This window comes from Ambystoma mexicanum, chromosome 1p (assembly GCF_040938575.1).
Source record: "Ambystoma mexicanum isolate Mex_15411 chromosome 1p, UKY_AmexF1_1, whole genome shotgun sequence".
Lineage (NCBI taxonomy): Eukaryota > Metazoa > Chordata > Amphibia > Caudata > Ambystomatidae > Ambystoma > Ambystoma mexicanum.
In genome coordinates, this window is record NC_090921.1 from 1,460,355,888 (window position 1) to 1,460,377,917 (window position 22,030).

Below are 22,030 nucleotides of genomic sequence, written 5' to 3' on the forward strand. Positions count from 1 at the left end.
TCCGCAAAGCTCTAAAAACGTGGCTCTTTCCATAACACCAAACGCAACCTCCTGATGCAATTGAATCCTTAGCAACTCGATGACTAATGCTCCATGAAACTCCCAACAATGTCATCAATCAATACGCTCATTAACTTAATTTGGCCATTAAGCAACCGCATGCCTGAAATGCATAATAATAATCTCCTTAGATCATAACTCCACGTAATTCCCTCTCCTTACTAATACTCACATATCCTTCCCAGTATCCCTACTGCCTCCTCACCATACTAGATCCTCAACATATCCTCTGTCAACTCCCGGCCCACCTCACGTATACTTGATCAAGGTACACTTGATCTCCTTAGATCATAACTCCACGCAACTCCCTCTCCTTACTAATATTCACATATCCTTGCCAGTATCCCTACTGCCTCCTCACCATACTAGACCCTCAACATAGCTTCCGTCACCTCCCTTGCACCTCAGGTACACTTCCCAACCCGTGATGTCCCTAAGAACTACCACCCCCCCCGCCTTCCCATGTTGTCGCTGGGTAACCCCAGCCCCCTCTAGTCCCTATGTCGCTATGTGCCCCTTTTGTCCCCCGTGCTGTTGCTGTGTACCAGACCCTCTGGCTCCCCCGCGTCATAGTATACCCCTCTGATCCCCCGCGCTGTCGCTGTATATTGCTGCTAATGCTGTGGGAGATTGATTCAATGGTCTTTCGGATTTTGTCTATTTTTTCGATACAAAAGTTATTGATTCTGTTGTATTTTTCCTGAGTTTCTGGAACCCCAGGTTCTGGTCAGTGTCTGGTACAATGCTTTACTACTTCAAAGAGGGCTTTGCTCCTGTTAGAGACTGCTGCAATGGTGGTTGTGTTATATGCAGCTTAGGACTCAGTAATCAGAATCCTATGGTTGGCATGGAGAAATTTGAGGTTGGTGAGAAACCCCAGGGTTAGCTTTCTACTTCAACATTTTTCTAGGGCCCAGATTGATTGTTTTTTCCTGGAGATCTGTGCGGTGTACCAAGGGGCAAGTGGTTAAGTCCTAGCATGGTGTTGGGATGGTCGATAATGGTTTCAATGGGAAAGAAGGGTTTGTGTTGGACGTTACATATTGGTGACTGGGGTAGATGAGATGTTAGTGTGATATTGCAATCTGGTATGTATCCAGTATAGTTTATGAGAATGGGAGGAATGTTACTATTAGTGTTATTTTGTGTATAGTTGACACATTTTAGATATACATACACGTAGCAACATAATAACAGGTATGCAGATATAGTGTGAACACAATGTAGTTGTGTGGCATGCAATGTAATGCCTAAAGATGGGAAGCGAGGAGCTTATATAAAAATGCGACAGAAGAGATTCGCGGATGGGGCAGCGGTAGTCTTGAACACATGTGCACAGATATATATACAAGGGGGTTTTCAGAGAAATGTGTTTGGGACAGTAAGGGAACAGTGAGTACATGGTGAATACATGGGAAGGTTATGTACCACAGGTCGCTCATGGCCGGGGTTTGTGTAGGCCACAGTAACCTGCCTTGGCGAGATAATCTCTGGGCGACTTGGGAAGTTGTATGCCGAGGTCGAAGGATGGGGGGAAGGCGGCTAACTGCATTCGGCCATCTTGAACATCTAGATCATCTTGAAATATATCCTCTGAAATATTAGTTTGCTTATGTACAGGAGAGGCACTGTGAAGAACTGGGGACTGAAGTCTAGGAAACTTAAAGGGCCTTGGGTGCTCATCTAAGAGAAGGGATGTTTTAGGGAACCTGTATGAGAAAGAAATAAACTCAAACACTATTTCCATACACTCCTCAAATCTTTCCCTTGTCCAAGTCCCTGTAGTTAGAGTTCAGGGAGTGGAAAAACTACATCCTCTAGAACAGGACTTTTGTGACTCTCTAAGGACTGAGATAGAGTGGAAGATGACTGGACATATCCCTGAGTAAAACTGGGGGAACTTGGGTGCCAGAACCATGGAATCAGGCTGTTTTTCTCCTTAATTTAGGGAGAGTTTTCACTGTAGACGCATTTTTCAACGTGTCTTTCGATGTGTCTGAAACGGCCGTCGATAATTTAGGGAGAGCACCTAGAGAACCGGAAGACTTCTAACCATGCGGTAAACATGTAGCCGGAAGCACCGCGGTTTGGGAAGAGGACCGTTCTCCAGATTTCGCTGAAGATTTCAACGTGCCTGTAGGTTCAGTCATATTCTTCGACGGTCCCGCACAAGAATGCTTGTGGCTTGTGTGCTTAGATTTGGGGTGAGCATGTGTGCCCCTGACACCAGTGGGTGTGACCCCCCCGTAGCAGTGCGTTCTGCATGCTCAGTGAGGCTGGGGACAACCACACAGGAGTCCAAAGATTCTGCAACAATGTCTTCGACATCCAAACTGGAGCCCTGGCTGCTCAATTGTTCCTCGTCCGATGCGACGGCACCAGTGGGAAAATGGGATTCAGCCTCCACGGCGTCAGCCGCCCACCGCTTAGTGCACCGTTCTTTAAGCACCTTAGAATTGAAGAGTTGACACACTTTGCAACGCTGTTCTTCGTGGTCACGAGGCAAACAGTTGTTACATTCCTTATGAGTGTCCTTCCAAGGGAACTTCCTGTTGCAGGTAGGGCAAAATGTATAAGGATTTCTCTCCATTATTAAATATAAAGAAAGGAGCACCCAGACAAGGGATAGGACAAGAAAAGGCGTTCTCTAATGGAGAAAAATATTGAGAAGAAGCCCACTCACTCTTCCTACTGTGAAAGGCCGAAGCTTGATGTGAAGGCCATGGCCTGTCATTTAAAGTCCAGGAAGTCTTCAGAGGTCGAAGAGAACAGTCAAAGGGACACCGAAAGTGCATCGAAAGCTGGACTAAGTTTAATAATTATAACTATAACTAGCAATATATTCATAGCACGTAACAATCTGGGGGACATAGACGCGTGAGGGATCATGGGTACACTACATGTCATAGTAGGGATAGTGCTACAGACATGCCCACGTCGACGTCCCTTTTCGATCTTCGAAAAAAAGATCTAATATTCTGCGATTACCACTAGGTGCCAGGTTATATGCGCAGCATGTGATTCTAAGCAGCTTCACAAGCATCAGAAACCATGGTTCAGTGATGAACAGGGCATCAAGGTTGTTGTATGAGATGAGGTCAACGATCTCTGCAGCGTGAGTGACGGCTGAGCGAGCATTGATCAACATGAGAGGGCGGGTGCTTGTGGTCCGTGGGTGTTCGATGGGGCAAGGGCAACATTGATGAGGTTCGCTAAGGTAGTTTGCCTGGGCTGCCAAGGGCACTTGGCCATTCGAAACATAGCGAGAGTGGGGATTGGCTGTGGAGGTAGGAGACACATTTTGGTGTCTTTTGGTGAGTAGCAGTAATAGCGATTCGTTTGTTGGTGAAGTGTAGTTTAGCGGGCCAGGCACAAACAGGGGAGGCCTAGGTCTTCGCCTGTCCTTTGCGGAGGATGCCAGTGATGAGGACGCCTAAGGAGGACTGATTTAATAGGTGGTGGGTGGGGCAACTGAGTGCCAGGGCCTGGTCATGTGACCAGCCATCTACTCAATGTTTTATGCCTGGAGCTGGCCTAGGGTCCTTAAGTAGAGGCTTGGAAGGAGCGAAAAGTGGAGGTGGGTCGAGCAATTGAGTGGCATGGTCTGTTCACGTGATCAGCAGTCTACACAAAGCTGTCTGCCTGAAACTAGCTTGGATCCCTGAAGTAGAGGCTTGAAAGGCATGAAAATTGGAGGTGGGCGGAGCAGCTGAGTGGCAGGGCCTGGTCCTGTGACCAGTAGCCTACTCAATGCTGTCTGCCAGGAACACACCTAGAGTTCTTAAGTAGAGGCTTAGAAGGCACGGAAACTGGAGGTGGGTCGCGCAATTGAGAGGAAGGGCCTGGTCATGTGACCAACAGCCTACTTAATGCTGTCAACTATATATTTTTTGGTCACCCTTTAGCCTGGCTTAGTTAGACCTATCCAAGGACTTTTACCTTCGAGGATAACTGTCTACAATTAGAAAAATGAAATGTAGTAGCAGCAACAGAATGTCGTTATACTTCTGTTAGCATGCACATGTATGACTTTGTCCTATCTTTTGCTACATGTCTTTTCTTCTTTTTTCTACATTTTTCTCTATTTAGTTTTATATTTGTTTACATTTTGTATATGTGACTTTGGTGAAAAAATGTACATCTGTACATTTTGTACTTATAATTTCTTTACAAAAAATATGTAAAAGAACAAGGACAGTCACTTAATAAAAGCTGTTCTTTTACAGACTAATGGTATAGCACAAGTGGATTATTATGGTTCTTTTATGTACTGCTATCCTTGGTAAATACACAAATGGTGATATCCAAGGATAACACATTGTCGTTAAACCTAGGCTGCAATCAATAAGCGGCAGTCGGCTTAGACTTTTCCAGTCAGGACACCCCCACTCTTTGTACACAATACTTAATGCTGTCTGCCTGGTGCTGGCCTAGAGTCCTTAAGTAGAGAATTGGAAGGCGCGAAAACTGGAGGTGGGCGGAGCACCCGAGTGGCAGTGCCTGGTCCCGTGACCAGCAGCCTACTCAATGCTGTCTGCCTGGAGCACATCTAGAGTTCTTAAGTAGAGACTTAGAAGGCACGAAAACTGGAGGTGGGTGAAGCAATTGAGTGGCAGGGCCTGGTCCTGTGACCAGTAGCCTACTCAATGCTGTCTGCGAGGAACACACCTAGAGTTCTTAAGTAGAGGCTTAGAAGGCACGGAAACTGGAGGTGGGTCGCGCAATTGAGAAGAAGGGCCTGGTCATGTGACCAGCAGCCTACTTAATGCTGTCCGCCTGGTGCTGGCCTAGAGTCCTTAAGTAGAGAATTGGAAGGCGCGAAAACTGCAGGTGGGCGGAGCACCCGAGTGGCAGTGCCTGGTCCCGGGACCAGCAGCCTACTCAATGCTGTCTGCCTGGAGCACACCTAGAGTTCTTAAGTAGAGACTTAGAAGGCACAAAACTGGAGGTGGGTGAAGCAATTGAGTGGCAGGGCCTAGTCACATGATCAGCAGCCTACTCAAAGCGCTCTCCCTGGAGCTGGCCGAGAGCCCTTAAAGAGAGGCTTGGAAAGTGCAAAAATTGGAGGTGGGCGGAGCAACTGAGTAGCAATGCCTAGTTACGTGATCAACAGTCTAAATAATGCTGTCTGCCTGGAGCTGGCCTAGAGTCCTTAAGTAGAGGCTTCGAAGGCATGAAAACTGGAGGTGGGTGGAGCAACTGAGAGGAAGGGCCTGGTCACATGACCAGCAGCCTACTGAAAGCTGTCTGCCTGGAGCTGGCCTAGAGTCCTTAAATACAGGCTTGGAAGGCGCGAAAACTGGAGATGGGCGGAGGAACTGAGTGGCAGGACCTGATCTCGTGATCCGCACCTACTCAAAGTTGTCTGCCTGGAGCTGGCTCAGAGTCCTTAAGTAGAGGCTTGGAAGGCGTAAAAATTGGAGGTGGGCAGAGCAGCTGAGTCATCTACTCAATACTGTCTGCCTGGAGCTGGCACAGAGTCCTTAAGTAGAGGCTTGGAAGGCACGAAAATTGGAGGTAGGAGGAGGTGGCAGGGCCTGGTCACGTAACCAGCATAAAAGTCAAGCTCAGTGTAGTGGGCATTGGATGAAGCACAGCAGCAGCAGGGCAAGAAGAGAAATTTAATAAAGTGGAAAGCAGAGTGAGCAACAGAGAGCAGCAGAATCAGGAAAGTCAGAAGTCAAGGAAGTATGGGAGGAGTAATAGAACAAATATCTCTGAAGGGGAGAGAAGAGAGAGAAAAGAGGGCGGTTGAGATCTTGCAGGGAGAGGAGAGAATGAGCAAAGCAGAAGAAACTAAAGGGGTGACGAGAGAAGTATGGGAAAGAGATCTGGAGGGAATAGGAGAGAGTAAAGGAGATTAAATAAACGTGGTGGGGGGTAAAAGAGAACACATTAGGGGATACAGAGCAGAGAGAGGGCTGTAGAGAGTGGATAAATAGCCAAAGAGCTGACACGTCTCAATAAAGACTTGACAATTATTGAGGAGCCAAGAGATAAATATAAGAAAAGATCCTAGAGCAGTAAAATCTCAAAATCATCTTCTGAGGAAGAAGAGAATCTAGGAGAGTAGGTGAAGAGGGCCCGATTATTGTGGTCCATCGAGGAGTTGAACAGAACAGGAGACAAGACAGAAAAGGAACTAGTCCAGGACGTTGAGAATGGGGGGGTAGAGAGATCCTTTGAATAGAGCATCCGTCTATGCTGTGCTGGCAAAGAATGTGCCAGAGTCACTTGCCACTATTCAGGGGTGCATTCCTGAAGCTCCCTAGAAACCCTAGTGTGCAAGACCACAGCATCTTGCCTACAGCGATGAAAGGAGAAACATGTGACCCAGCCAAGAAAGAAGTGCAGAGGACACTAAATAATAAAACCTACTTTAGGAGTAGTTCGTTTTTTTTTTTTACTGCCAAGAGGTCGAACCCCAGGGAAGAGATTGGTGGGCTGATGAACCACAGTCCTCAAGCAAGCTGGAATAATTCCTTTGTAGTTACTTTAAACAATTCCTTATTCATTTACCCAGTCCACCCCAAGCCGTGGGCACATTTATTTTGGACACTAAATCTGTTCGAACCTTATCTCTGGAGCCCTGAATTGCTTGTTGATCCGCCAACCCTGACCGATATTACCAGCTAAACCCAAAGGCTGTATTCCTCACTGATGCAGAGGGGGAAATATGACGAGGGACCTGAAAGAGACAGAAGCAAAAGACAGAGAGAGGGATAGAGAGAGACAAAGAAAGAGAGAATGAATAAGGGCTGAGTCACTGCGAGAGAGGGAGAAGGAGAGAGAAAGAGAGAGAGAGAGAGAGAGAGAGAGCGAGAGAGAGAGAGAGAGAGAGAGAGAAAGGGAGAGAGAGAGAGAGAGAGAGACTGACTGACTACTGGTGTTTCCAGAAATTCATAAAGAATGATGCAGTAAATCTGTCTTTTTCTTTTTTTAAGTGTGGCTCTATGTTCTTCACCGATTCCTGAAAGAAGGCCCCCTCTAAATACTTCTATTATAAGTTTGTTTCCAAATTGTTTCCTACATATAGCCCAAGAAACTTTTGATATGATTTCTATTTTGGGACCTTTTAGGCTCCCTAACCTAGAGTCTCTAATGCTTTTCATGAAACTCCTGTTTCGCACAATTTTGAGTTTAAACGCTCCTATCCTATCAGCCTATTAGCATTATTGCTTTTGTTATGGTACAGTTTCTTGGAAATTAGGCACAAATAATTTTGGTTGTCACATAATAGTATGTGAACTAATGCTTTTCTGTTTCCTTTCCAATTCCAACAGTTTATCTATTTATTATGGGAGTGGTGATTAATTTTACCAATGTTTGAGTCCAATTTTATTATTTCTCCTTTGATTACTGATTGGCTGCATGCTAAATCAAGTCCCGGAGCATCAAAGGATGATGATTGTTTCAAGACACTGGGGCCAAAATTCACAAAAAGGTACTTTTAGAGATGCGCTAGTCACCTTATTTTGAAAGTTGACCTTCGCATTTCAGGAGGGACTGGATAATAGCGCAAAGATGCTCTGTCCAGTCCACTTGCATACATTATGTATGACAGGCTCACAGCAACCATGTGGGTGCTGGGAGCACATTTCACAGAGGCAGGCCCTCAAAGGTCCAGTCTCTGTGAAATGCTTGGATAAAAAAGCATTTCCATCCTTGTTTGGGGGATGGAAATGCAAGTGTGGAAGCCACGGTTTAAAGCACAGCTGCCACTTTTAAAGAAGAAATCATTACAGGGTCAGTAATAAGACTGTCATGATTTGCACCTCCCCCTGCCACTCTTCCCAACAGACGCAGGCGGTGATCCCCATTTCTATGAATGTCAATGCACATTCCATTTGTGAATTTGGGATGTGCTTTCAAATGTGCAGAAACGCCCCCTAATTCGCGCAAATGTGCAAAGGGGTCCAAAAGGGCATGTGAATGAGCGGATCGAAGATGCAAACATTTAGATGTCCTTTGTGGGTTGGGCTGCTCCTTTCTTTGGTGCAATTGATGAGATGCACTCTCAAATCTCATCAAAGTTGTGAGAATGGGGTCATGGGCGTCTAAGAAGAAAGCTGTTGACTGCACCATGGGTTCCAATCTCTCTGCTATTTCTTCTCCCACGTAAATGTGATGATCTTGCTGGAGAAGTGCATTTCTGTCTGTTGTCTCTCTAGCATGATTTAGGTGCGATTAATAAATACATTTTCCTGTAATACCCTTTTTGGATAAATGAGTAGCGTACAGGAACCTTCATCAGGATCTGTCTGCCACCAGATTTCCACCATTGAGATGTCCCCAAATTTCTCTGATCAAAGTAAGACGAGTTTTACAAATTGTGTATATGTCCCATGTGTCCCATGTGATCTAGCATTGTTCTAGGTCAGCACTTTGGTGAAATCCCATCCCATAATTATATCAGCTCCCTTTTGATATGTCTCTCATGCAAAGAGATTAGTACACAAGTCTCATGTTTCATATTAGGAAAATAGCTAATGACTGTTGAGTTTCCCTTCAATAGCTGCAAGTTCCATGCATATTTTCTCTAGAATGTGCTTTGTTGCAATTCTTTCTCAAGATACTTGTGATGCCCTTAGTTCTTGCATTTGTTTCCTTTGGATTTCATCACATGAAGGGCTACATTTTCATTGTATTGACCTCTGTTTCTGATTGGAGAAATCTAACTGTTAAATAATAAAAACAATTATAATAACAATTATTATAAAAATAATAAAAACAATAATAATAGCAATAGAAGATGATTACCTTGCCAGGCACTGCAGGCTGTAGAGGAGGAAGGTTTATATCCGAAATGATTGCTTTGGCCAGTACATCAAGGGCAAATTCTTTTCTAGTGGCCAAAGCTTCTACCGCTGCTTCCGGTGTGGACACAAACTGCAAGAGCTGCAGGGAAACTTCACTAGCGACAGCTGCAAAGTGCCTTTCATCATATAGTCGTGTGATCAGGATGGACCGATTTATGATCCATGTTGATCCACTAGTGATGAGCTTCATGATTTTGTGTCTCAGTAGATGAGCCAGTTGAGCACACTCGTCCTCTGATACATTTGTTTGGCATTCAGGGAACGGACCGATATTGACTAATTGATGTAAGATGCTTGAAACGATCTTTGGGAGGTAGAACTCTAACCATATGCCAACAGAATGTACTGATGTGGACTGGAAATGAGTCTTGCCCTTCCTAACATCCATTAAAATCTTCAAGATCATAAAATCTGTCTGCAGAGCTGCTGGTGAAGCGAGTGCCACTTCTTTCACTGAATTTCTTTCGAAAGTAAGGGTGGATGAGATTTTGTCTATTATTAAATCAATGAATACCTTGACAAACATAGTATTTGCCTCAGTAAAGTTTTTGTAAACCTCAGAGTTAGATCCATAGTGTTCCAAAAGACTGTTGAAAACAGTATCCACAACAGAATTAACACCATCATTATCAATTGATGTGAAACAGTCAATGACTTCCATATTGCTCACAATAACAATATGGCGTTCTGCGAGACAAAGTGAAATGGATTTAAACAATGTTAACAATATCTCAGATAAAGATTCTTCATATTGTTTACCCTGCATGGGACAGCCACAAGATGTACATATTCGAGATACAAGTTGGCAGAGGATGGATTCCAGGAGTTCCGCAGAGTAAATATTTAAATCTTGACAATCTACTTTGGTTGCAAGACTTGGAGTTTCCTCATCTTCAGAGTCAGAAGAGGATTCGGTGTGGAGTGAAGACTTTTCAGACAAATATGCTTGTGGGCCTTTACATATCAATTCTAATATAACCAAGTTGGCAATATACTGCACGGCAAATTCATCTTCTCCATTGATTGCACTCTGCAATTCAGATAGAGAATTGTACTCTATCAAAACATCCCTGAAAACAACCTGTACCACCCCTTTGACATCTGCTCTTTCATATAACCAGAGCTCAAATTTGCCATGCATTGTATCCCCAAGTTCTTTTTTTATTCCCCCCATCAGTTTGCAAGCCAGTATCTTAGAATCCAGAGTCATCAAGTTCCTGCTATTTAAGCTGATGGTAGAACTAAGTGCTGGAGGAAAGATTGCATTAGCCAGATCAATAACTATATCACCTAACTTGGTTTGATTGAAAATTGCATCATTGAGGAGCAAAAGCTGACTCCCACCACTCGATTCATCCTCACAGTTTTTTTCATATGTGTTTTCAATGTTGGAAATCTCCTGATTGTTACCATCTATAACTTGATCTGACTGTACCTTTAAAGGTGATGGAGGGCCATGCAGTTCTCTCTTTAGTGTTGTTGCAACATAGTAATCAGTGTGATCACCATTTTTTTCTGATGGAGTCAGTTCTGCAGTTGGCTTACTGTCTTGGTTTTCATTCTGTGCATTTAGTGCGGCAGCTTGTGGTTCTTTGGATTTCTCCACTGCATAAGTTGTATTAGTGATTTTTGGTCTAACACTTTGATTACTATGGAGCTTCTCCCCACCGCATGTGGATGTTCCCTTTCCAGACCTCTCTACTTCAGAGTCAGAAGAGGTGTCGGTGTAGAGTGAAGACTTTTCAGACAAATATGCTTTTGGACCTTTACATATCAATTCTATTATAACCATGTTGGCAATATATTGCACAACACATTCATTCTCTCTATTGATTGCACTCTGCAATTCAGATAGAGAATTGTATTCTATCAAAACATCCCTGAAAACAACTTGTACCACCCCTTTGACATCTGCTCTTTCATATAACCAGAGCTCAAATTTGCCATGCATTGTATCCCAAAGTTCTTTTTTTATTCCCCCCATCAGTTTGCATGCCAGTATCTTAGAATCCAGAGTCATCAAGTTCCTGCTATTTAAGCTGATGGTAGAACTAAGTGCTGGAGGAAAGATTGCATTAGCCAGATCAATAACTATATCACCTAACTTGGTTTGATTGAAAATTGCATCTTTGAGGAGTAAAAGCTGACTCCCACCACTCGATTCATCCTCACAGTCATTTTCATTTGTGTTTTCAATGTTGGAAATCCCCTGATTGTTACCATCTATAACTTGATCTGACTGTACCTTTAAAGATGATGGAGGGCCATTCAGTTCTCTCTTTAGTGCTGTTGCAACATAGTAATCAGTGTGATCACCAATATTTTCTGATGGAGTCAGTTCTGCAGTTGGCTTACTGTCTTGGTTTTCATTCTGTGCATTTAGTGCTGCAGCTTGTGGTTCTTTGGATTTCTTCACTGCATATGTTGTATTAGTGATTGTTGGTCTAACACTTTGATTAATATTGAGCTTCTTCCCACCGCATGTGGTTGTTCCCTTTCCAGACCTCTCTACTTCGGAGTCAGAAGAGGTTTCGGTGTAGAGTAAAGACTTTTCAGACAAATATGCTTCTGGGCCTTTACACACCAATTCTAATATTACCATGTTGGCAATATATTGCACGACAAATTCATCCTCTCTATTGATTGCACTCTGCAATTCAGATAGAGAATTGTACTCTATCAAAACATCCCTGAAAACAACTTGTACCACCCCTTTGACATCTGCTCTTTCATATAACCAGAGCTCAAATTTGCCATGCATTGTATCCCAAAGTTCTTTTTTTATTCTCCCCATCAGTTTGCAAGCTAGTATCTTAGAATCCAGGGTGATTAGGTTCCTACTATTTAAGCTGATGGTAGCATTAAGTGCTGGAGGAAAGATTGCATTTGCCAGATCAATAACTATATCACCTAACTTGGTTTGATTGAAAATTGCATCAGTGAGGAGTAAAAGCTGACTCCCACCACTCGATTCATCCTCACAGTCATTTTCGTATGTGTTTTGAATGCTGGAAATCCCCTGATTGTTACCATCTTTAAATTGATGTGATTGTACCTTTAAAGATGATGGAGGGCCATTCAGTTCTGTCTTTAGTGTTGTTGCAACATAGTAATCAGTGTGATCGCCAATATTTTCTGATAGAGTCAGTTCTGCAGTTGGCTTACTGTCTTGATTTTCATTCTGTGTATTTAGTGCGGCAGCTTGTGGTTCTTTGGATTTCTTCACTGCATATGTTGTATTGGTGATTTTTGGTCTAACACTTTGATTACTATTGAGCTTCTTCCCACTCAGAGTGGTTGTTCCCTTTCCAGACCTCTCTGCTTCTATTGGGGGCATTACCAAAGAGACACCTAAAGGCGTAAAGTGTGTTGGCTCGCCTTCAGTCACATGCTCTGTTTCCATGAGCGTCAGACAAGGTACAGTAAGTAAATCCCTAATTTTCATTGCAGCCAAAGATGATGTCGGTTTTCTTAGAGCTTTCGCTGCATTTATTGTATTGCGTGGAGGGATGCATGCAGGCCATTGCTGGGATGTTAACTCCAGGTCTCTCTTACCACCTAAAGTATAGGTAAGGGAAGCACTTATTAATGCTTGTGTTAGATTTCTGTTCAATATATATTTGACTGACATTCTCAAAATATTGTTCAATAAAACAATTTCTATCTCTATAAACATTTGGCTGTACTGAAGGCATGCCATGGATTTGGTCACAAAGTGTGCATTAGAAGATCTGAGAGGTGACACTTCTCTCAGGGACCAGCGTTGGTCCAAAGCAATCTGCACAGAGTCTGCATTCAGACACAGGCTTACCAACTGATCACGACCTGATGTTTGAGCAGTGAAATTCAAAAATGATAAACATGCTCTAAAATGTGTTGTTACTAATTGATTAGAAGCTCTATTTGCCAGATTAACTGTGAGCTTCGGGAAACCACATTCATGACCTGAAGCACTGTTCCATGGACTTTGGGGCATTGCCTCATATTTCACCAAAGCTGAGCTCAGAGAACTGTGGCTTGTAGGTGATTTCTCTGATCGCATTGTACTCCTCTCACCACTCTGAGCTTTACCTGAGACATTATCATTTGAAATGTTGCCACATCCTCGGTTTGTCAATTCTCTGACAATGTACCCACTGGGAAAACCGGCAGATGTGCTGTGGCTCACTGGGAGGGCATCAGTGGCCAAAGCATCTGAAACAGACTCTGTAACTGACAATTCTATAGCTGAATTTGTATTTTCCAGAGCAAGAGACTGTGTTGGTGGGTCAGTCTTCTGCGCATCTGTGTCCTTTGCAGAGTCAAGGTTCAGCCCACTATCTGATTGGCCATGCTTATTTGTCATCCAGTCTTGGAATAGTGTGAGCGCTGGAAGTAAAATGCCTGTCACCGAATATGAGACCAAAAAGGCAAGTTGGTCAAATTTGAAGTAAGTTTCTTCACAGGATGCCTGTTGGAAAAAGTCAAGTTAAAGAGACATTAGCTATTTGCAGGAGTCTGGGGCGTTGCTGACAGAGATTAGCAGTACAAACGGATCATACATTTTCATAGAAGTCATCACAAACCGTATTAAATGTTTGCATTTAGCTGTAAATACTCTTGCTCTAAATGGCATATGTAATGTAAGCAACTATTTAACAAACAAACAAACATTCCTTGACGAACCCCATTACCCCATTTCCTAGTTCATTAGGTTGTGTCTATATCTTGTGTGAGAAACCTGAAGGTGTCTCCCTAGCTAGTCCCTGGAGATCTGTCATCCAGGTGGCCAGGTCGTATTCAGTCTCCATCGGCAGCGGGACAATCAGTGTTAAAATGTAATCTATCCCAGTCCACACTTTCGACAGACTCAGAATCAGAGGACTCAGAGGATTTTAAAACCTTATCCGAAGGGATTGAGTGTTGTTTCTTTTCTGATTCGGACACCACAGGGGGAACCCTTACACCCCCGGAAGAAATGGCTGATCTAGCCAATATCATTGCTCAGTTGGTATCCCATCAGATACATGCCGAAAACAGACTCCAGGGAAATGTAACTACACTAACTGAATTGCAAGCAAGACCTTTACTATCACAGGGCATACTTCAGTCATACCTTTAAGGCGAAGATCTGGGAAATTGTTTCCTAAACTTCAAATGCCTGGCCGAAAAACTATGGCGGGGAGAGAACCTTAAGAGATGCTATTTGGGACCCTTGTTGAAACTTCCATCAACTACTCAACCTTGCACAGGGAGCCTCCTTCCTATCCACCAAGAAAGGCTTGTTAAAAAGAGTAGGGCAAACCTGCAATTTTTATCAGCAGAAATTACGGGCCATTAGGTTGAATCCGGGAGAAACTCCTTAAGAGATGGGTGAACTGGTCAAAAACACGGTGACCCTATGGACTAATAATAAAACTCTAGAAGAACTGACGGAAATGATTACCTTAGAACAATTTACAAATTCCTAACCCCCTTTTTTTTGCAAAAGTCCGTCCTTCAATTAAATCGACCTACCTTAGCCATGGACATTGAGACAGCACAAAACCACTCGAACGCGGCTAAACACTTTCACCTAGCCCATCGATCTGAAGATCGAAGAGATCATAAACCCATCCATTGCCCTCAAACCCAGGGAATAGATAAACAAGGGGGGTCATACAGATTCAAGGAAGGGATGCCTCGAGAAAGAGTAGAGATCAGGAAAACTGACCCAAAACCTAAAGACAAAAGCAGAAAGGAGGAAGTAAAAGGAAGTAAACCACCTCCTTTGATCTGTTTTCCTTGTAGAGAAACAGGACATCTAGCTAGACAATATCCAAAGAATATGAAAGGCGAACCTATGGAAATATACTTTTTGAAGGGTGAATAGTGGGAAGAAATCGAGGAAGAGCGAGAGACCTTTAGCATCTGTTTATGTCAAACCCCTATCGTGTTCACATATGAAAAGGCTTAGGTGAATGGAAAACAGGTAAAGGCTTTAGTCGACTCGGGTAGTAAGCAGACTGCTATATAGACCAATTTAGTTACAACACAAGACCTAGACCATGCAGCCCTGGTCCGAGTAGCTTGTGTACATTGAGACAACAAAGTATATCCCAAAATACCAGTACACATAGAAATCCAAAGTAAATCCTGTTAAATACCATCAGCAGTAATTCCAGGGCTCCCTGAAGAAGTTATTCTTGGGTGAGAGTTCCCCATCTTCTCTACTCTCCTACAGGAATCTGCACCCCCATTTGGAAATGTTCTGCCCCAGAGGTCCTGGTAGGAACGTTATGACTCCCAAAACTCTCCAGTATGGGATTGGGAAAACTCAGAAACAAGAAAACCAAGACAGTCGTTGAAACCCAATTCATAGGTTACTGTAGAGAGTCCGATAAGACCACTTCACCTCTACCTATTAAAACCGATCAGTGGAATATGCGAGAGTTCCTGGACATCTCTCACCCCTGTTCTTTGACCGGTCTTAACAACAGGAAACCTAACCAAAGAACATGTATATCATAGGGGAAGGATACGTGAGAAACCTGAAGGTGTCTCCCTAGTTAGTCGCCGGGGATCTGTCATCCAGGTGGCCAGGACACAGCCATAGCAATTGGATCCAGTTGCTGGGGGTGGACCAGTGAGGGAGGATCACCTGGATGGGGGGGTCCTTGGGAAGTGGGAGTGGGATACTGATTGCTAACACCAGAGCCATTTACCTGACATGTCCCAACACAAGGGTCAGGCAAAGTCAGGCAATTGACCAGAATCACACACACCTGACAGCCCTTCTCCACAGGGATAAGAGCACGGGACGATCAAGGCAGACCGCACGAAGTGAGCGATAACTCAGCATGGGAGTTCAAGAGGAGGAGAAAGACGGCGCAAACCGATAGGGTGACACGAAGAGAAGCAACCTTGCCCTTTCCGACCAAGGCCCGTGAAACCTATGTGGAAAGAATTGTAGGACCGCGAACAGTAGCCCAAGTGTGTTGCAGCAGATGTCAACACAGTACATGGAGCATGCCTACGCTGATAAGCAGGACTACGGGAGACGCCTGCTACTGTGGTACCGGCCTTAACTCCTGAGACGAAGCCAGCCAAGAGGTTCATCACAGCCGGTGAGCCGAGGGGAGGACCGATAAAGAAACCGAACTGTGTTGAACAAAAGTAGCAAACGGCTGATTGCAGAACGTACAAATAACTGTTGACGTAAAAGGGGAAAGCCAGCTGCAGATGAGCCAGGCACCACGTGGGTGCTCACTTGAGAAACTCTTGGCGATTACCCGATTGTTTAAACTACTGGTACCAGAAAGCCTTGGGAAAGGCAAGAAGAGGGTCAAAGTGGTCATACAGGGGTCTAGTAAAATGCTCTGTACAGTCGAAAGTCTTTGACCGGCAGATGATCGTGAATAAGGGAAGTGAATTCCACATCGTAGGAAAGTAGAGGGAACTGTGAGATTGGCAGGAGTGAACCCGAAAGGGGGTGCCGATAGAAAGGGGCAAAGTCTAAAGTCCCAAAGAACAGTGTGTTGACAAGAGTGAACCCGGCAGAGGGATGTCCACAGTGAACAGTGTTTAACATAAGTTAGCAAGAGTGACCCGGTGGAGGGATGCTAACAAAAAGGGGTGAAGCCTGAAGCCCCTGTGAACAGTGTGTTGACAGGAGTGAACCCGACCAAGGGATGTCCACAGTGAACTGTTTAGCAAAGGTTGGCAATAGTGAACCCGGCAGAGGGAGGTCGCCAAAAAGGGGCGAAGCCTGAAGAATTGTTTAAAAAGACATTAAGATTCATGAATGAAAGAAAAGCCATAGTTAACCCGAAACAGGGGGGCTGCCGTCCAAGAGGGGTCCAAGCCCGAAAGTGGGAGATCCTGAGGTGGAAAGACATCACCCAAAGTCCAGTGAGAAAATAACTGTTTATTTGTTTTGATTGAATATGACTTGTGACGGGTCTACACCCGGAAGAGGGGGATCCAGGACTGAAGCATCACCCAACATATATGTGGAACAGAACTTTTTTGTTTGTTTATTGAATACATAAGGCCCTCAAAGGTAAGAGACATTTGTTGAAAGAGACTTAACCATCTTCTAAAGAATTGTTTTTCGCCTTCCAAGCTTTTCTTTTGATTCATGATTTGGCTTATGTAGCGTGGAAATAGTTATACAGTAGATCCAGTTGTTGTGGTTACATAACCCCACTGAGGCTTTGTGGGTATGCCCAGGAGCTTAGTGATGGAACTTGACCTGGCATGTCAATCAGGAGAGGTTGCAAGGCCTAATTTCAGCTAAACAGATATTGCACTGGCATTTAACAGGCGAGTTACCTTTTTGTCCAATGCAGAGTCCTCTGTATGTTGTAGAGTCTGCCGACCTGGTAGTGGTATACCTGATACCTAAGAAGAGCGCACAACATTTTACTCCAGGCTAAATCCTACAACATTTTGCACAAAGAAAACATATTAATACATCAGTTAATAGATATATATTTTGGGTCAAATGAAGTATTGAATTGGCTGCACATTGGATGATTTGTGTGCAAGCCTAAAGGAATGTTGGTCCTAGCCGTTAAAAGTACTGTATGACACAATCAATATTTAATTTAGTTCAAGGTTAAAGCAATAGTTTATTAGAAGCTGATGTTCAAACAGGAATTACAAATGTTGCTCTGTTATATGTTTTAATAACTTTATTATGCCTTTGTTGATATAAATCCACAAACAGTGAACGGTCAAACAACATAGCTTATCTGATCCTCAGTCTAATAAGTTGATTTAAAATAGCTGCTCAGATCCAGTTGTGTGTTCAAAACCTCGATCATAGCTTAGGTTACATGCACATTTGCAGGCATTTTGAAAATGTATTGAGAGTTGTCTGTAATACAAGATTCATAGAGGTGTTTTGAAGATCTAAAGACAAATTAATAATGTCCAAATGATGTCCTGTCCAATGTCAAATGAATCAGTATTCTACCCAGTGTTGAGTGCCTTTCTCCAGCTACTTTCAACAGGAAACCAATTAACAATACATTTCTGCTAGGGCATGAGGCTCGGCTTACTGGTTGGTGTATAGTTCATTACTGCCAAGCAATTCACTAGGAGCAGATTCAGGGATAAATATTTAACGGTACACCTAATATATAGAAACCTTACTTGTACACAAGATTGTGTTGGAAGGGATCTCGTCAGGCACTGTGGTTCATGCCTGGGGAGGTCCCAGACTAACGAAAGCAAGCAAGTGCTCCCCTTTCAATAGCCTCTGGTCACCTACTGTAGCTAGAGATATGGTCAAGCAGACAATGCACAGCTCTTTGGAGGTCATGTTGGGAATTGAAAAGCACAATAACTACCCTATTGTATTCAGGAAAGGATTGTCCATGTTGTCTGTTATCAAAAATAAAATGCTGTACCTGAATTTAGTTCAGTGTGATGATTATCTACTAGAATAGGGAAGTAATTCATGTTTAACAGAGACGATAAATAAGTAAGAAACAGAAAAGAGAGTGGGCACCACCATATATTCAAAAATGTTCAGAATATTCAAGTAAAAATCAAATATTTCAAAAAAGAATATACATCCAATTGAAAAGGAGCTGGCTGTGACAAGTCTGGAGACACCCGAACTTATAATTGCAACACACGCTGGAGACCAAGTAATAATACTGGGTCACACAACCGCTCTCATATGGGGCCCAAGATGGGCACGTATTTATATCTGATTCACGACAATATGTTCAAGTATCCATAATATACCATACTTCTTAGAGAAAGGAAGATGAGTCTTTCTGATTCATATCAAAAATGATTTATCCATAATAGTTCAAACAAAGAGCTATCACTAATAATCCTTAGTGAGGAAGCAGTTGCCACAATCCACATGTATTAGACTAAAAAAGCCAATGCATTTCGGAAATTATTTCCTTCATCAGGGCGAGTCTCATTGGTGTGGTCAGTGGTGAAAAACAGAACGTCCTGCGTTCATGCCCACTCAGCAGTGGGTTGTAAATGACAATATGCACAAAGGCATGGAGAAAATCCACTCGTGCTTACAAGGAAACCAATCTTGTAATACACAGAGAGAAACGATCCTCCACTGTGCAGCTGCAGGGCAGTGACTCAGTCTGAGTTGTAAATGACAATATGCACAAAGGCATGGAGAAAATCCACTCGTGCTTACAAGGAAACCAATCTTGTAATACACAGAGAGAAACGATCCTCTACTGTGCAGCTGCAGGGCAGTGACTCAGTCTGAGTTGTAAATGACAATATGCACAAAGGCATGGAGAAAATCCACTCGTGCTTACAAGGAAACCAATCTTGTAATACACAGAGAGAAACGATCCTCTACTGTGCAGCTGCAGGGCAGTGACTCAGTCTGAGTTGTAAATGACAATATGCACAAAGGCATGGAGAAAATCCACTCGTGCTTACAAGGAAACCAATCTTGTAATACACAGAGAGAAACGATCCTCCACTGTGCAGCTGCAGGGCAGTGACTCAGACTGAGTCACTGCCCTGCAGCTGCACAGTGGAGGATCGTTTCTCTCTGTGTATTACAAGATTGGTTTCCTTGTAAGCACGAGTGGATTTTCTCCATGCCTTTGTGCATATTGTCATTTACAACCCACTGCTGAGTGGGCATGAACACAGGACGTTCTGTTTTTCACCACTGACCACACCAATGAGACTCGCACTGATGAAGGAAATAATTTCCGAAATGCATTGGCTTTTTTAGTCTAATACATGTGGATTGTGGCAACTGCTTCCTCACTAAGGATTATTAGTGATAGCTTTTTGTTTGAACTATTATGGATAAATCATTTTTGATATGAATCAGAAAGACTCATCTTCCTTTCTCTAAGAAGTATGGTATATTATGGATACTTGAACATATTGTCGTGAATCAGATATAAATACGTGCCCATCTTGGGCCCCATATGAGAGCGGTTGTGTGACCCAGTATTATTACTTGGTCTCCAGCGTGTGTTGCAACGATAAATAAGTAAGACCAGTCTTTAAAACAATAAGGGTTTAAAGAAGTCAGCATGGGATAAACAGCAATAGTGTAGGTTCTATTAAGCATAAAATCACAGTCCTTTTTATCAGGCTTACATCAGAGTCAGATGGTGAAGCGATCAAAGTTAATCTAGCGTTAGATTGTAGGTTCTCCAAAGGTTTCTGCATGCTTGCAGTGATCACAAAATGGCAACAACCCCTTTGTAGAGATTTTCCAGTTGCTACTTTTACAGGTAAAGCTACTGGTGGCCCTTTTTGAGCAACCCACAATGTACCACCAAAAACAAATGTAGCATTAATCATTTGTTAACCAAAGGTAGTTTTAAGTCTGGGGAGCATTTGGGAAGGGTAAAAGCGGAGGGTTTGTGAAGGTTTGGGGTCTGGGGATAGTGTAGAGTTGTTTTTTATTCCAAGCATTTTCCTGTGATTGAAATATAAGATATTGATCCTTTTTGAATGTCAAAAGAAAAGAATCATGGACTCATAGTTAAGGTGGCTTAGATCCCAATACCTGCCGAATTTCAGTGATTTTGTTGCATTAAATAGGCACCTTAATGTCACTTACATTTTTTTCCTTGAATTTCAAGGGTTTTGTTGTACTGAATGTATTCACCTTAACTGTATTGGAATTTTTATTTTCCACTGGGGAGATGGACTGTTGATTCCAGGACAGGTATATTATTACAGGGCCTGAGGTAGCAGCCCTGTAGTTATGGTTAAGTTGCTCAACTCATAGAAAGAGCACTTTTGGGACGGCTTATAACTTTGGTGACGTTCGACGAATCGTCACCAAACATTACACAAGACGTATATGACCACCACAGAAAGATTTAGCAAAGTTTGGTGCGGTTTCGTCCAGGGGGGCAAAGTTAAAGGAGGGGTCCCAACATTTTTTAAATCCTCATAGATAACGTAAAAAATGTTTTGCTCGCGCTCAGCCCAAACCTCTGGACGGATTTGCACCAAACTCGTGCTTTTGCCAATTTGGTGTACATCTGTTGAGTTGTTTTTTTTTTAAATGGGCAAAAACGAGGGGGGAAAAAGTAGTGATATGTGTGTCCGGTCTGCGGACTCATTTCCTGATTCGGAGTCCGCAGATACCCTCTGGACCAATCAGAGAGCAGCATGAGGTTAACGAACATCATATGCGCCCGCTGATTGGTCATCCCCATTGCTTGTCTAAGTCCATCATCACCACTGCTTCTCTCATCCTTGTCACTTCACCTAATTATCACCACTTCCCTCATCCTGTTGGAAGTTCATTATTACACTTACCTGGATATCCTGGCCACAATCCCCCATGACCCTTACCCCGGGATCCCTTCCCTAATCTTCTTCATAGACCCTCATTGCCCTCAGGCCAACATCACTCATCTGTGTCACTGTCCCTCATTATCCCCACGATCTCTATCCTAGTCACAGACCATAATTATGGCCATGATCAACAACCTCATCACATTTCCTCATTACCCCTGCAACCCTCTTCCTTATAACTGCACTTCATTATCTCCACAGCCCTCATCAGCATTGCATTGCCTCATTACCCCACAACTTTCATCCGCATTACAGTCGATCATTACCGCATATCCCTCATACTTGTCACAGTCCCTTATTATTTCCACATCCCATCCTTGTCATTGTTCTTCATTAACTCTGCATCCCTCATCCTTGTCACAGTACCTCATTGCACCCACATCCATGATCCTCATCAATAACCCTCATTACCCCAACCTTCCTCATTCTCATTACAGTCCCTCATTACACCTGTAACCCTCATCATAGACACAATATCTTGTTACCCGTGCAATCCTTATCTTCATCACAGTTCCTCATTACCCCTGCAACCCTCACGTTCATCACATACATCATCAGAGTCCCTAATTAACTATGCACCCTTCACCCTTGTCAACGTCCCTCATTACCATAGCATCCTCATCATCATCAGAGTGCCTTATTATCACTGCACGACTCTTCCACATCACAGTGCCTCATAATCACTGCATACATTATCCTCGTCAAAGTCCCTCGTTACTACAGCATTCCTCATCCTCAGTCTCATTACCACCACCCTTATCCTCATCCCAGTTCCACAGTACCACCACTTCAACATCATCGGCACAGCCCTACAGTTCCTCTACATTTCCTCTCCTCTTTACAGTCCCTCATGACAA

At 43.4% G+C, this 22,030-nt stretch overlaps 1 protein-coding gene across 1 annotated transcript in view; it reads right to left on the minus strand.

Moving 5' to 3' along the window:
• LOC138455434 (uncharacterized) overlaps positions 1–22,030 on the minus strand; it is a 79,778-nt gene that overhangs the window by 37,224 nt on the left and 20,524 nt on the right. Inside the window, exons 2-3 of the mRNA XM_069607106.1 lie at positions 17,172–17,240; positions 8,821–13,329 (exon numbers count right to left, since the gene is read on the minus strand). Coding sequence (XP_069463207.1) covers positions 8,821–13,329; positions 17,172–17,240 — 4,578 coding nt within the window. The remainder of the gene's footprint in view (positions 1–8,820; positions 13,330–17,171; positions 17,241–22,030) is intronic.